Source organism: Piliocolobus tephrosceles, chromosome 14 (genome assembly GCF_002776525.5).
Source record: "Piliocolobus tephrosceles isolate RC106 chromosome 14, ASM277652v3, whole genome shotgun sequence".
NCBI lineage: Eukaryota > Metazoa > Chordata > Mammalia > Primates > Cercopithecidae > Piliocolobus > Piliocolobus tephrosceles.
The window spans coordinates 24,114,382-24,127,929 of NC_045447.1; the positions used below are offsets into that span (position 1 = coordinate 24,114,382).

The following is a 13,548-nucleotide window of genomic DNA, read 5'->3' on the forward strand; positions in this document are numbered from 1 at the left end:
AGATAGATAGATAGATAGATAGATAGATAGATAGATAGATAGATAGATAGATAGATAGATGATAGATCAATAGATAGATATGATATGATTTAAACACACACGTATATATATCACCAATACTGGAAGTATATCTATCTAACTCCCAGATGGCTTCTGTCCCACCTTTCTATCAGCTCTGTCTTCTTCAGAAATCTATTTTTGTCATCCACCAACCAGAACACATAGCTTCTCTACAATTAGTGAATTCCAAAAAGAATCTTCTCACATGAAGCATGAGTTAACAATTTAGACATTAGGGAAGTTTTTATAGAGGTGTCTTTTTTTTTTATTTGAACAGACTTATGGGCCACATGTGAAATTTTGTTACATGTACGTAACACATAGTGATAAAATCAGGGTATTTAGGGTGTCCATCTCCTGAGTAAAGTATATTTTTGTTTAAATTTAATCATGCTACTCTACTATCAATCAGTGAATCTATTTTTTCTATCCTCTGTATATCATACCCTTTAACCTACTTCTCTTTGTCTTCCACTCCCCCAGCACTCAACTTTCGCAGTTTATGTTCTCCACTTTTCTACTCTCTACTTCCATGTGACCCAATTTTTTAGCTGCCACTTGTAAATGAGAACACGTGATATTTGTCTTTTTGTGCCTGCTTATTTCACTTAAGATAATGATCTCCAGTTTCATCCATGTTGCTGCAAATGACATGATTTTATTCTTTGTTATGGTCAAATAGTATTTCACTGTGCATATATATCACATTTTCTGTATCCATTCATCTGTTTATGAGCAACTTAAGTTGATTCCACATCTTTGTTATTGTGAATAGTGCTGCAGTAAACATATGAGTACAGGTATCTCTTTGATATACTGATTGTTTTCCTTTGGGTAGAGACCCAGTAGTGGGATTGCTGGATCAAATGGTAGTTCTATTTTCAGCTTTATGAGGACTCTTCATACTGTTTTTTCATGGTGGCTGTACTGGTTTACATTCCCACCAATAGGGAATGAGTTCCCTTTTCTCCGCATGGAAGTGTATTAGGAAATGAATTTCTGTTCTTTTTTCCAAATCTCTTTCGGTTATCCTGTCTTGGGTCTATTTTAATACTCTAAACCAAGGGTCAGCAAGCTTTCTCTGTAAAGGTCTAAATAGGAAATATTTTAGACTTCACCAGCTATGAGGTCTCTGTTGAAACCACTCAGATTTGCTGTTGTAGTGGAATTGAAGCCATAGATGTACACACAGATGAACATGATTACATTTCAATACAACTTCAATTACAAAAATAGGTGCCTGCCAGATTTGGCCTGTGGTTCAGTTTGCTAGCCCTGTTCCAAATCTTCCTCCTACTGTCCCTGTCCTCACTGGGCCCTCTCAATAAAGTGTCACTGTGGCTCAACTCCAACGTCCAATCTCTTCAAGTTAGCCCCAGCAAGACAAAGAGCTCTAAAGTTAAAGGGACAGGACACTCCTGCCTCAAAAGGCCATTTAGTTACGTGTGTTATTGCTTGAATATACCCTAGGTGAGTCTGTCCTTGTCTCACATATACCCATAGTTAAAATATATATATATATTTCTACCATGTACAGTGATCACCAAAAGAGAACCTTAAATTAATAAAATTATTAAGTTACTTTTAATGGCAAAAACCGCAATCACTTTTGCACCAACCTAATGATTTTAAATGGAATAAAATATCACCATTCTACTCCAAATATATCTGCATTCCAGAAAGGTTCTGAAAGTATTTCTAGAGCCTGCAGACATAGTCAAGGTTAGAAAGAGAGTTCAATCAAGGGAGCAGAAAAACTAGTCTGTAAACCAACATGACCCAGCTATATGACCCTAGACAATAACTTTATTATGCCTCAGTTTCCCTACCTACACAATGGAGGTGGCAGTTTACCTGCCCAAAGGCTAAATTTTGGACCAGATGATCTCTTGGAGATTGTTTCCCTAAATCAGTGTTTTTCAAATGGTCTCAGTCATCTGCATGCCCTGGGGTGCTTTGTTAAAACAGACTACCAGATCCCAGCCTGAGTTTCTGCTTTAGAGTAGGTCTAGAGGGTCTTAAAGTGCCACCAAGTTCCCAGGTGATATTGCTGCCGCTGCTGGTGTGGGCTTACACCTGAGGGCCTCTAGTCTCTACGACAGAGATCTCCCAGTCCCTTATACAGGAAAGCAATGTTGGAGGAATGGCTACTGCCGGCTTCTCTTTATTTTTCAAAATGGGGTTCCTTCTTGAAGGGATGAGAGGCTAGTTCTATTTTTCCACTGAGTCTTAGGCACTGCAGCCACACCTCAGAAGCAAATTCCAAGCTGAAATGAGGCTGGGGTGATCACCTTCATGGTGTCATTCTCTGGAGAAGGATAGAGACACGGAGTACAGTTGAGAAGAGAGAGGCAAGAACGCCACCACACAATTTCTTTACATAAGCCATCCTTCTAGAACTTTCTCTTTCCATAAACACAAAGCATAGATTGAAGGTCAACCCTACATATATGCCCAGCAACAAGAAATGCAAGGTGAGATGCAAAGACTTAGAAGACTAGGAAAGTGCAGACCGCCCTCAGGGACTCTCATCTTATGAGCCAGGCAACATTTACATGTGTTTACACACTTGGGTTCCACATCGAAAGAAGTAGAAAATTAGACAATTAGGTTATGTGGCATGAAAATAGAGGTGTTCCAGAGAGAGTGTGTTGGTGGACTTGAGAGATCTGGGCAAGCATTCCTGGAGACAGTGAGGCAGGTTGGCAAAGGCTAGAAGGGAGAGGAAGAACTGGAGCAGTGGAAAGCCAAGCAAAACGCAAGAGGAAGCCTGGATGCCCCTGGAATATTAGCAGAGCTGGCATGAGAATGAGCGGAGGGGGCCGGGCATGGTGGCTCATGTCTGTAATCCCAGCACTTTGGGAAGCCGAGACAGGGGTATCACGAGATCAGGAGTTCAAGACCAGTCTGGCCAACATAGTGAAACCCCATCTCTACTAAAGATAAAAAAAAAAAAAAAAAAAAAAATTAGTCAGGTGTGGATGTGTGTGCCTGTACTCAGGAGGCTGAGGCAGGAAAATCACTTGAACCTAGGAGGCGGAGGTTGCAGTGAGTCAAGATTGTGCCATTGCACTGCAGCCTGGGCGACAAGGCGAGACTCAGTCAAAAGAAAAAAGAAAATAAAAAGGAGAGAGAGAATAAGCAGAGGGGACTCTTACACCTGTCTCTCTTCCTGCTGGTGTGTACTTCCTTTAGTTGTTCCCATTTCTGTGTCCCAGTTTCCTCCTTTCGTGGACTGAGGGATTCAAGCCAAATTTTCTGAAGTTTCTAAATTTTGTTCACCTTGGAGAGACGCCATGCCAGAAAAGGGCAAATCAGCAGGTGAAACTTAGCCCTTCTCTCTGTCCCACCTGTGCTTCAGCCAAAGCAACCCTGTTTTCTTATGTTTTTATACTCCTTGTACAGCTTTGCTTCCGAAAGGGTTTAAAACTTACTCAACAAGAAATTCTACAAAGGATCCTTCCATCTGCACATTGTATGGCTGGACTAGAAGACAGAAAGAAGCCAGTTAGCACAGGTCATGGGTTTCCATGTTGGCCAGGCTAGGTTATAGAATAGCTGGAAAGCAGAGAGGTGCTTAGAGCAATGGGGGTGGGAAATAGGGAGCCATTGAAGGTTTGTGAGTAAAGGAGTGCCACAGCAAAAGAAATGAATTGAGCCCACAAACTACTATACTAGGAACTGATCTGAAAATCTCAACTGCTCAGAAAGTTGAGTAAAAACAATGGGTGATTTTTTCCCCCTTGTCAGCCTTCCCTCCCAGGACATTGTACTGTATGCAAAATGGGTAACTGTAAGACAAACATTTTTTTCCACTGCCCTTCTCAGCCCCACAGGCCTTCAGGAAGACCTGAACTTCAAGCAAAGCCTTTTTATTTTTCAACACCCACAGCTTCCATTCAACAATCAGAAGTTTTCCACTTTGATCAAAGAGGCTGAACAAGAGGGCCAAGGGAGCAACTGGTTCTCAGCAGCTCTGGGCAGACCACACAGCCCTTGCTACCCACTCACTGTCCGTGCCCACCAGAGGACGCAGCCTTCTCCCAAAATCAGCCAGGTGCATGCCCCAGTAAACACTGGCTTGCCTCTTTCCCACCTTAATTACAAGACCAAACGAATGTGAACACACTGTTTTCAAAACCAAACTCAACTTGGGATCACGGGGGTGTTGGTTTCCTTGACTGTAAAATGGGTATATCTCCCCCACTCTATTTAGCCCAAGAAAACAATTTATCTCTTGATATATCTTTTGTCTCCAAGATCTATGCTTTTACAGACTCACTGGGAAGAAATGTCCAGACCAGCTCCTAAAGCCTGACCTAATTTGGGAGATGCTCAGAAGTTCTGGTTCTATGCAAGAACAGCAGTGGTAATAATCCTAGCTTGGCTTTAGACACAGGACATTTCCTTAGGGGCATCTGGGATCTCTGCTGGCTCAAAGTGATGCACTGCAGCCAAAAAGTGAGCAGAAAGGAAAGGAGGTGCTACGCAGAATGAGCTTCTTCCAGGGTGATACCAAATGGAGCTATCAAAGACCCCCATCTGGAGGCAGCAGCTATGCAGTGATTAACATTTTAAATGGTGTTTTGAAATGGAGATTAGTAGTAACCACAGATGTGACCTAACTCCGTCCCCCAGATAATCTGTCTGTTGTATCTAAATTCCAGACCTGGCCCAGTAGACCACTTGGGATATTTAACAGGAATTCTCCAACACCATCCCCAAATCTATTTTTATTCATGGAGTACTCTGACATCATCTCGCCTGGTCTTTCTGATGACTGTAATGCAGATAGGGAACAGAGAAAGCTATAAAGACTTGGATGATGGCCCAAGGCTAAGAAGGGAAAGGGCTGAGACCACACTTCAGGTTTTTAGCTTTCAGTTGCAGGGAAGATAGAATGACTTAGCACGAGCTTTCATCCAGGCAGGCTGCAAAATGCACCCAAGTTCTTCCAGTGATCAACACTTGAGACTTGGGTTGAGATAGTTTTCATCCTCCCTGAGCCTCAGTTTTCCCATCTGAAAAAAATAAATATTGCCTGCCTGGGAGGGTGGAGGTAGAAGTGGAGTGAAGCCACATGTAACTCCTAGCGCTGTGCCTGAGACAGTAGAGGTTCAATTATAGTAGTCGTATACACACACAACACATACACACACAACACACAACACACCACACACAACGCATACATACACAACCCACCACACACAACACATACGTACACACCACACATGGCATGCATCGCAGATCACAAACGTACACCACACACGCACTGCATACGTATACCATACAGAACACACAACACATACACATACCCCATACCACAAATACACACACACCACATAGTACACCACGCAGAACACATACAGCCCCCACATTTCCACACCACACCACCTCACTGCCAATTCCTTCCCGTCTTCATGAGTTTTATCGCAGGCCTAGGTTCATCTGCTGGTTTAACAGATCCCAAAACATTCTGCAGGAGTGTTTGTTCAAAAGATCGATGTTTCCAGATTCCTGCTCTCTGACAGTGTCTTTGAACCCCAAATTTCATACTGCCATGAGCCAGTCCCCTTTTGGAGAAATGTCTCCATTTGTGCGCCCCTTTTCCCCCAGGGAGCCTGCAGCATGTCCCTTTTTCAGCAGGAGCCAATATGATCAAACCGAACCCTTTGGAGTTATTCCACTGCAGTCCGAGGGATCTGGCCTCCCTGAGACCCAGCAAGGACTCATTATCTGGGGAGATCTTCTGAGCCGCAGGCCTCGCTGAAAGAAGGTGCACCTCGCTGAAAGAAGGTGCAGATTCTTGAACAGGAAGGCGTTTTGTGGCCGAGTCTAAACTAAACAGAAGTTGCTTTGTGTGTGTGTACGCGCGCGCGCGCGCGCACACACACACACACACACACACACACACACACACACAGAGTAGGGGAACCGTCATTTTCCTACGCGCCCTCTGACATCAGCCACCTTCTCTGTAGCTAGTTTCTCTGCACACAACTTAATCCCTGGCAATGAAAAATGAACCTCTCCCCCACCCTTGCTGCCGCCTCTCGCCTCACGCCCCCAGAGAAGAGTTTCTCCGCCAGGCAGCAGGTGAAGGTTTTTTTCCAAGTCACATGATTCAGGATTCAGGGGGAGAATCCTTCTTGGAACAGAGATGGGCCCAGAACCGAATCAGATGAAGAGAGATAAGGTGTGATGTGAGGAAGACTATATAAAGAATGGACCCAGGGCTGCAGCAAGCACTCAACGGAATGGCCCCTCCTGGAGACACAGCCACGCATGTGCCGGCGGGCTCCGTGGCCAGCCACCTGGAGACCACCAGCCGCAGCTATTTCTATTTCACCACAGCCACGCTGGCTCTGTGCCTCGTCTTCACGGTGGCCACCATTATGGTGTTGGTAGTTCAGAGGACGGTAAGTGGACTCCTCTTCCTCCTTTTCCTTTTCTTGTTGTTTTCCCTAGAGAAAGAGCCCTGGAAACAAACGATATTCGTTTGTTGGTTAAGAGCAAAAAAAGAAAATTAAATAAATAAACTCTCTCTATATATATATGTATATGTATACTATAGTATATACTGTATAGCCAATATATTTATGTTACATTATATATTTGTTATACTGTGTGCGTGTGTGTGCGTGTGTGTGTGAGAAAGGGAGAAACGAAAGAGGAACTTAACTCTCTAAAATAATTTGGCTTGTTGAGAGAAATATTGTTAAAGCGTCATCATCTTAAAACTTTGCAGACCTGTCTGAGCAAAACAGTGGAGGGAAGCTATTGGCCTTTCAAAGTTAAGATTTAAATCTTAATGACCCAGAGACCCATATCAAGGAAGGAAGCAATAAAGAAACCTGATAACACATTTGCACAAGTTGCTGTCGTGTCTTCAAGGACTTCAGACTGGATTCTGAAGTTCCGTATCCTAAGTCCGAGGGTCCTGGAGGTTTCTGAGGCCTCACCCATTGCCAGGAGTTTTTGTTTTTGCTTTTGTTTTATACAGGGAGCTAAGTTTCAGAGGCCAAGGTCTAGAAGGAAAGGAGGCAAAAGAGAAGACCATGGCTTCTTAGAGCTTTGGACATTTTGGTGTTACAGCCAGCAAGACAAATCGAAAGCTTCCTCTTAAGCCACAACTTTGAAGAAGTTAGGGCGTCACAAAAAAACAGCACATAAAAGCAGAAAGTTGAAAGGTTTTTAGCACCTGTTCTCTCTGAGGTTCCTCACAATACTAAGCAATTGTTGGGTGCACACTGTACAGGGTCAGACTGTCTTGGGAGATTTACTTTGAAGTAAATGGTAAGATTTGTTTCTGAAAACAGAAGAGAAGGAGAAAGAGGAAGCTTCTTCATATTTTAGGAAATTTAGGAAATTGGCATTTACAGAGAATCTACCAGTATGTGTTATATAGAAAATGCTGTGGTAATAGCATATATTGCTCGTGAATTTTTTTTGATGAAGTAAAGTTGTTAATTTGGGTAATTTAAGAACTGTACCCACCCACATGACCTGCCAAAGTGAGAATATTTCTGTTTCTTACTTCATAGCTCCTACTTTTCATGGTACTATAATCCTGCAGAATTTGTTCTGGTTTTTCTTCAGTTTTCTTAGGCCAAATACTCTACAGCTTATCAATTGCTGGAAAGAACTAGGCTTTAAAAGGCTTTGATATCTATTTCTCAAGGGTCATCAAGCTTTGAAATTAGATGGAAGCTTTGAAGCTCATGTCTCTACAGAAGTGAAAAGAAGGAGTCACAAATACTTGATTTAGATAGTGGAATTCTTAAAACTCATAATTTAATGGGCTTATCTACATCTACTAAGTATAATAATCTTGAAAACCCTTTAGGGCATCTTTTCTTCTGTAGGGGCTCTGCAATTTCTGTAATTTGAATTTGGAGTAAACCAAGGGTGTGTCATTTTATAGCAATGGCCAAATAAAAGAAATTGAAGTGTCCTTTAAGAAGTTCTTTAGTTAAAGGATCCAACTAAAACTGCTGAGAGAGAGATGGTGGAAAAATTGTTGGTGATGGTGATATATAAAGCTAGAGAGAGCTTCGGAGCTCATTCCTATCCAACTTTTAGTTGAATTGATTTTTTTCTATAAAAGAACCAGAGCAGATCTTTCTGCCTCATTTTTGTAAATGTGGAAAATGAGGAGCAGAGAGGGAACAGGGCTTGAACTACGTCACCATGAGAAAGTGGTAGAGCCAATACTGCTTGATTGTTTGATGCAAGTAGCATCCCCTTTGCCAACACAGACAGCCACAGAAGCGCTAAGAAACATTGCACCCACTCTTCTCTTAGGAGCTTTATCTTCTCGTGCATCCATTTCCTTGACTTACCCCTCATGTTTGGATATGAAAAGATTCACTGCAAAATCTGATTGTACAGTTTGGTGTGCTGTGATTTCTTAGCCCAGGAAATATCAGTGGCTTCCTTAAAACTGAGGCCTGCCATGTTAATAGCAGCTGTGATATATTAAGTGTCAAATGCATTGCACATATCATTTTCAATAAATTCCTCAGACATTAACTGTTGTAAGACCTAACAAGAAAAAAAAAAAGCATCATTCCCATTAACTTGAGTTATCAGGAAGGGTTTCCTATAGGAAGATGGAATATAGACTGACTTGAAAACAGGAATAACTTAAGACAAGTGAAGAGACTCTAAAAGAAACTCTAGGAAACAAATCAATAGAAGCAAGCCAGGGAGCTTAGATTCACATCCCCATTATTAAAAATGTAATGAGTTAATGATCAGTTAGCACTCTGTATGTGATGGGAACGGGTGGAGAACCACAGAATGGTTTTACTGGCATAAGAAGTCACACAATTCTTATCCCAAGTCACATGTATGGACAAAATTTAAAACAACTAAGTCATCATATATAATAAGTGATGAAAGGGATACCATGAGAGCACAAGTTAAGGAGACAGTGTATTTTTCCAGACAGGTTTAAGAAAAACTTTCCTGGGGACTAGAGTTTCAGGTTGGCTTGAGAAATGTGAACTATTTCAAACAGGCAGGGAAGGGAAAGCAGAGGAGAGGCACTCCTAGCCAATGGAACAGCACGAGCAAAGAGACAGAGGAGAGAAGATGTAGAGAGTGTAGGGAAATCGACAAAGCTTGCCTTGAGGTTTGACTTGAAGATCAGATAACTCCAACCTTAAACTCCTTGGGAGAGACAAAGGAGGAACTTAGGTTTCTATCTCACGTATTTATTAAATATCTACTGTGTGCAGGACATTGTTCCAAAGCCTTGGAAAAAAAAACAACTAAATCCCTGTCTTTGAGTTACTATGGAACTTACTTTCCAGTGATATTTTTAAAATCTCAGTGGTGGTTGTATTTTCTTTTATTTACATTTAAGCCAGCATATTTATAAAATAAATATTATTTTATATTATGCAATAATATTACTTTATATTATAAAATAAATACTATTTTATATTATAAAATAAACCCTTTTTTTTTTTTTTTTGAGACGGAGTCTTGCTCTGTCGCCCGGACTGGAGTGCAGTGGCCGGATCTCAGCTCACTGCAAGCTCCGCCTCCCAGGTTTACGCCATTCTCCTGCCTCAGCCTCCTGAGTAGCTGGACTACAGGCGCCCGCCACCTCGCCCGGCTAGTTTTTTTTGTATTTTTTTTAATAAACACTTTATATTATAAATATTATATTATAAAATAAACATTTTATATGATAAATATTATCATATATATGATATAAAATATATAATATGATATAATATAAAATATGACATATAAAATAAACATTTTATATGATAAATATTATAATATATATCATATGATTTATATAATCATATCCTATATTATATATCATATGTAATATTATATGATAAATATATAAAATAAACATTTTATATGATAAATATGATAAAATAAACATTTATATTATAAATATATTACAATATAAACAGTTTATATTATAAATATATTACAAAATAAACATTTTATATTATAAATATGTTACAAAATAAACATTTTATATTTTAAATATATTATAAAATAAACATTTTATATCATAAATATATTACAAAATAATATTATATGCTATTTAATATTTTATAATATAATATATTGATATATTTTATAATACTTACATTATAAAATACTATATTCACATGGTTTAAGAAAAGTAACTAGCAAATAAGAGAAAAAGAAGTAAAAATCTTCACACTTTCCCCACCCACCCATTAATTCCTCTTCACCTAGATAACCACCATTGACAGATTCTTGTGTGTCCTTCCAAAAATCTGTGCATCTACAAATACACAGTACACACATCATTATAATAAACCCATAATTTTGCATCTTGCTTTATTCACTTGACAACACACTGTATATCTTAGAGATCCTTCCATCTCAGTACATAGAAGTTCATTTCATTCTTTTGAAGAGTCGCATAGTATGAAGTGTAAATGCTTCATAATTTATCAGTGCCTGGTGAGAGACATCAATGTTTTCTCTAGAATTTCTGCCCTCTGTGCATGTCTGCAAGTATATCTGGGGAATAAATTTTTAGTGATAGAAATGGAATGTGCATTTTCTTTCTTTCTTTTTTTTTGAGACGGAGTCTCGCTCTGTCACCCAGGCTGGAGTGCAGTGGCATGATCTCTGCTCACTGCTAGGTCCGCCTCCCGGGTTCATGCCATTCTCCTGCCTCAGCCTCCCTAGTAGCTGTGACTACAGGTGCCCACCAGCACACCCAGCTAATTTTTTTGTATTTTTAGTAGAGATGGAGTTTCACCGTGTTAGCCAGGAGCAATGTGCATTTTCATTTCAATAAATGTCAGTCTGTCTCCAAAGAGATTGTACTAGTATACCCCTGAGGAAGTAAAAGTCCTACCAACAGACTCCTCTTTACATCAATATGGAAAGAAAAAAATGATTTACTGTTGACTAAGCACAAGAGTACATGCAAATAGGCAGCCTGCAACAGACTACAAAGTCAGGATGAAATTTCACACAATTTATCTAGCAAAACGAAAGAACAAAAAATAAAACTTCTCTTATCTCTCAAAGGACAGGAGAATACATAAGGAGATAGACTCCTAGGTTAACACCAGAGGTAGGTGTTCACATTTCAAAAAGGCTCTGAGGCCCTTTACCTTAGAGACATCTTGGTTTTGTAAACCAGGAGACTGGGCTTCTCTAGCCCCAGGGGAGAATGAAAAGGGTTACATTCCGAAAGGTTAGCATAAAAGGTTCATGATTGGTAGGCTTTCAAGAAAGCAGCTGCCTCTTTTCCCTTTATAAGCAAAGAAAATTCTTTAAAATAATAATAATAATAATACTCTTCTTAAATTATTTCCACACACCAACAGTGGAGCTGAGCACCTGTTTAAGGGTAGTGATTATTGGTGGTGGTGTGGTTTGCTTTTATTTTTAAGCTCAGATACAAAATAGAAGTGTAGGGTAAACACACCTGATATAGCAATAACTGAAGCATACCCTTAGAATAACCATGTATGGCAGACACGTCTGAATGGCTGTTCCAAGCGAGAGAATCCAGGAGTGGTCAACCTGGAGACTCATTCCTTGTCTATGAGGAACATCTGAGCCCCCAGCCCATCCCGTGGAACTTGGGCCGTACAAGAGATTGAGATTGAGGCCACTAAGGGGAGGCTGTTAAGTGAGCATGCTGTAGAAACTGCATGCTATTTGCAAGTGGTTGTGGTTTTCCTGCCCAGCCCACCACCAGTGGACTATATGTAAGGTGAATATGTTGTCCACCCCGCTGCCATGAGATCATTTCTGTCCATAAAGCAGTCTTCCTGTTCAGCTCGCTGCCACTGCACTCTCTCCCCTCTATGTAAGCCCTCAATAAAACCCCCATGTCTTGTTTGCTGACTCTACACCTCTTCTTTAGCCTCTTGAACATGGTGCCTTGAGGCTAATAGAAGTTCGGAACAAGAAGAAGTTATTTGGAATGCCCCATGACACTTCCCTCTACCCAAGGTACTCCCTCCACCTGATATTCATTCCATTTAGCAATCCAGAAAAATCCACTGTAAATATTCCCAGGAGCGAGCCCTGTGTGAGGTTATGTGGAGAGTCCCAAGTGGACTGGGCAAGACCCTGTCTTCTGGGAACTCTGTTAAATTGAGTAGATGAAGCCCAAACACCAAGTTCTTGGATTCTGGGCAGAATGGCACAGAATGCCACAGAGCAAAGGAGAAGTCATTTCTGCTTGGGATGAAGGAGGGGTTTGCAGAAGAGCTAGAACAAAAGCCAGGCTTCCAAGAATTACAACCATCATGGCTTATTCCCAAAGTCTTATTCTGAAAATGCTCAAACCTACAGAATAGTGGAATGGCAAATGTTCATATAACCTTGCACCTAGATTGGTGTGTCAGTATCTTGCTGTATTTTTGCTCTCTCTAGATAAGGATATGAAAGTAAGCTGTAGGCAGCATGACCTTTCACTCACATGAACTTCAGTACTCATCTCTTAACTAACTGCAATGCCACTATCATAGCCAAGAGAGTTGACATTAATTCAATAATATCATCAAATAATAACAATATATGGTCCATATTTTAATTTCTTTACTTGTTCAAAAATGTCTTATATGTATGGCTGTTGTGTTTTCATTTGTTTGAACAAATCTAGGGTCACATACTGTGTTATGATAATATCTGTTTTAATCTAGAACTTTGCTCTGTAAAGTGTGGTCCTGGGTCTTGTTAGAAATTCAAAATCTCAGGGCTCACCCCAGATCTTCTGAATCAGAATCTGCATTTTAACAAGCTCCCCAGGTGATCTGTATGCACATTAAAGTTTGAGAAGCACTGAGCTAAAATCTCCTTTGCCCTTTGGTGTTTGTTTTAAATAACATTGACCTTTTTTTTAAGGGTCCAGGCCAGTTCTGTTGTAGAAATCCATTCATAGCCTGGATTTGTATTGGTATTGACTTATGGTTATACTCAGATGAAACATTTTTGGTAAGAATAGTATATAGGTAATTCTATACACTTCTTATTGTAGCACAGCTAGAGGCATATGTCAGGTTGTCCCATTTTTGATGACTATAGGTTTGGTCACTTGATTAAGGCGGTGACCACCAACTATCGCCTTTGTAAAACATTTTTCTTTCTCATTAATAAGTAACCTGGCCAGGAGCAGTGGCTCATGCCTGTAATCCCAACACTTTGGAAGGCAAAGGTGAGTGGATCACTTGAGGCCAGGAGTTTAAGACCAGCCTGGCCAACATGGCAAAATCCTGTCTCTACAAAAAATACTAAAATTAGCAGGATGTGGTGGCACACACCTGTAGTCCCAGCTACTGGGGAGGCTGAGACAGGATAATCAGGAGACCAAGGTTGCAGTGAACAGAGATGGCACCACTGCATCCCAGCCTGAGTGACAGAGTGAGATTTCATCTAAAAAAAACAAAGAAAGAAAGGAAAGAAAGAAAGAAAGAGAAAGAAAGAAAGAAAGAAAGAAAGAAAGAAAGAAAGAAAGAT

General features: G+C 40.4%; 1 protein-coding gene across 2 annotated transcripts in view; it reads left to right on the forward strand.

The window, feature by feature from the left end:
* Positions 1-5,907: 5,907 nt before the first annotated feature.
* The window catches only part of TNFSF8 (TNF superfamily member 8), a 39,537-nt gene continuing 31,896 nt past the window's right edge, over positions 5,908-13,548 (forward strand). For both annotated transcript variants that reach the window (XM_023223799.2, XM_023223798.2), the window contains exon 1: positions 5,908-6,479. In XM_023223799.2, coding sequence (XP_023079567.1) covers positions 6,285-6,479 — 195 coding nt within the window. In that variant the 5' untranslated portion in view covers positions 5,908-6,284. The remainder of the gene's footprint in view (positions 6,480-13,548) is intronic.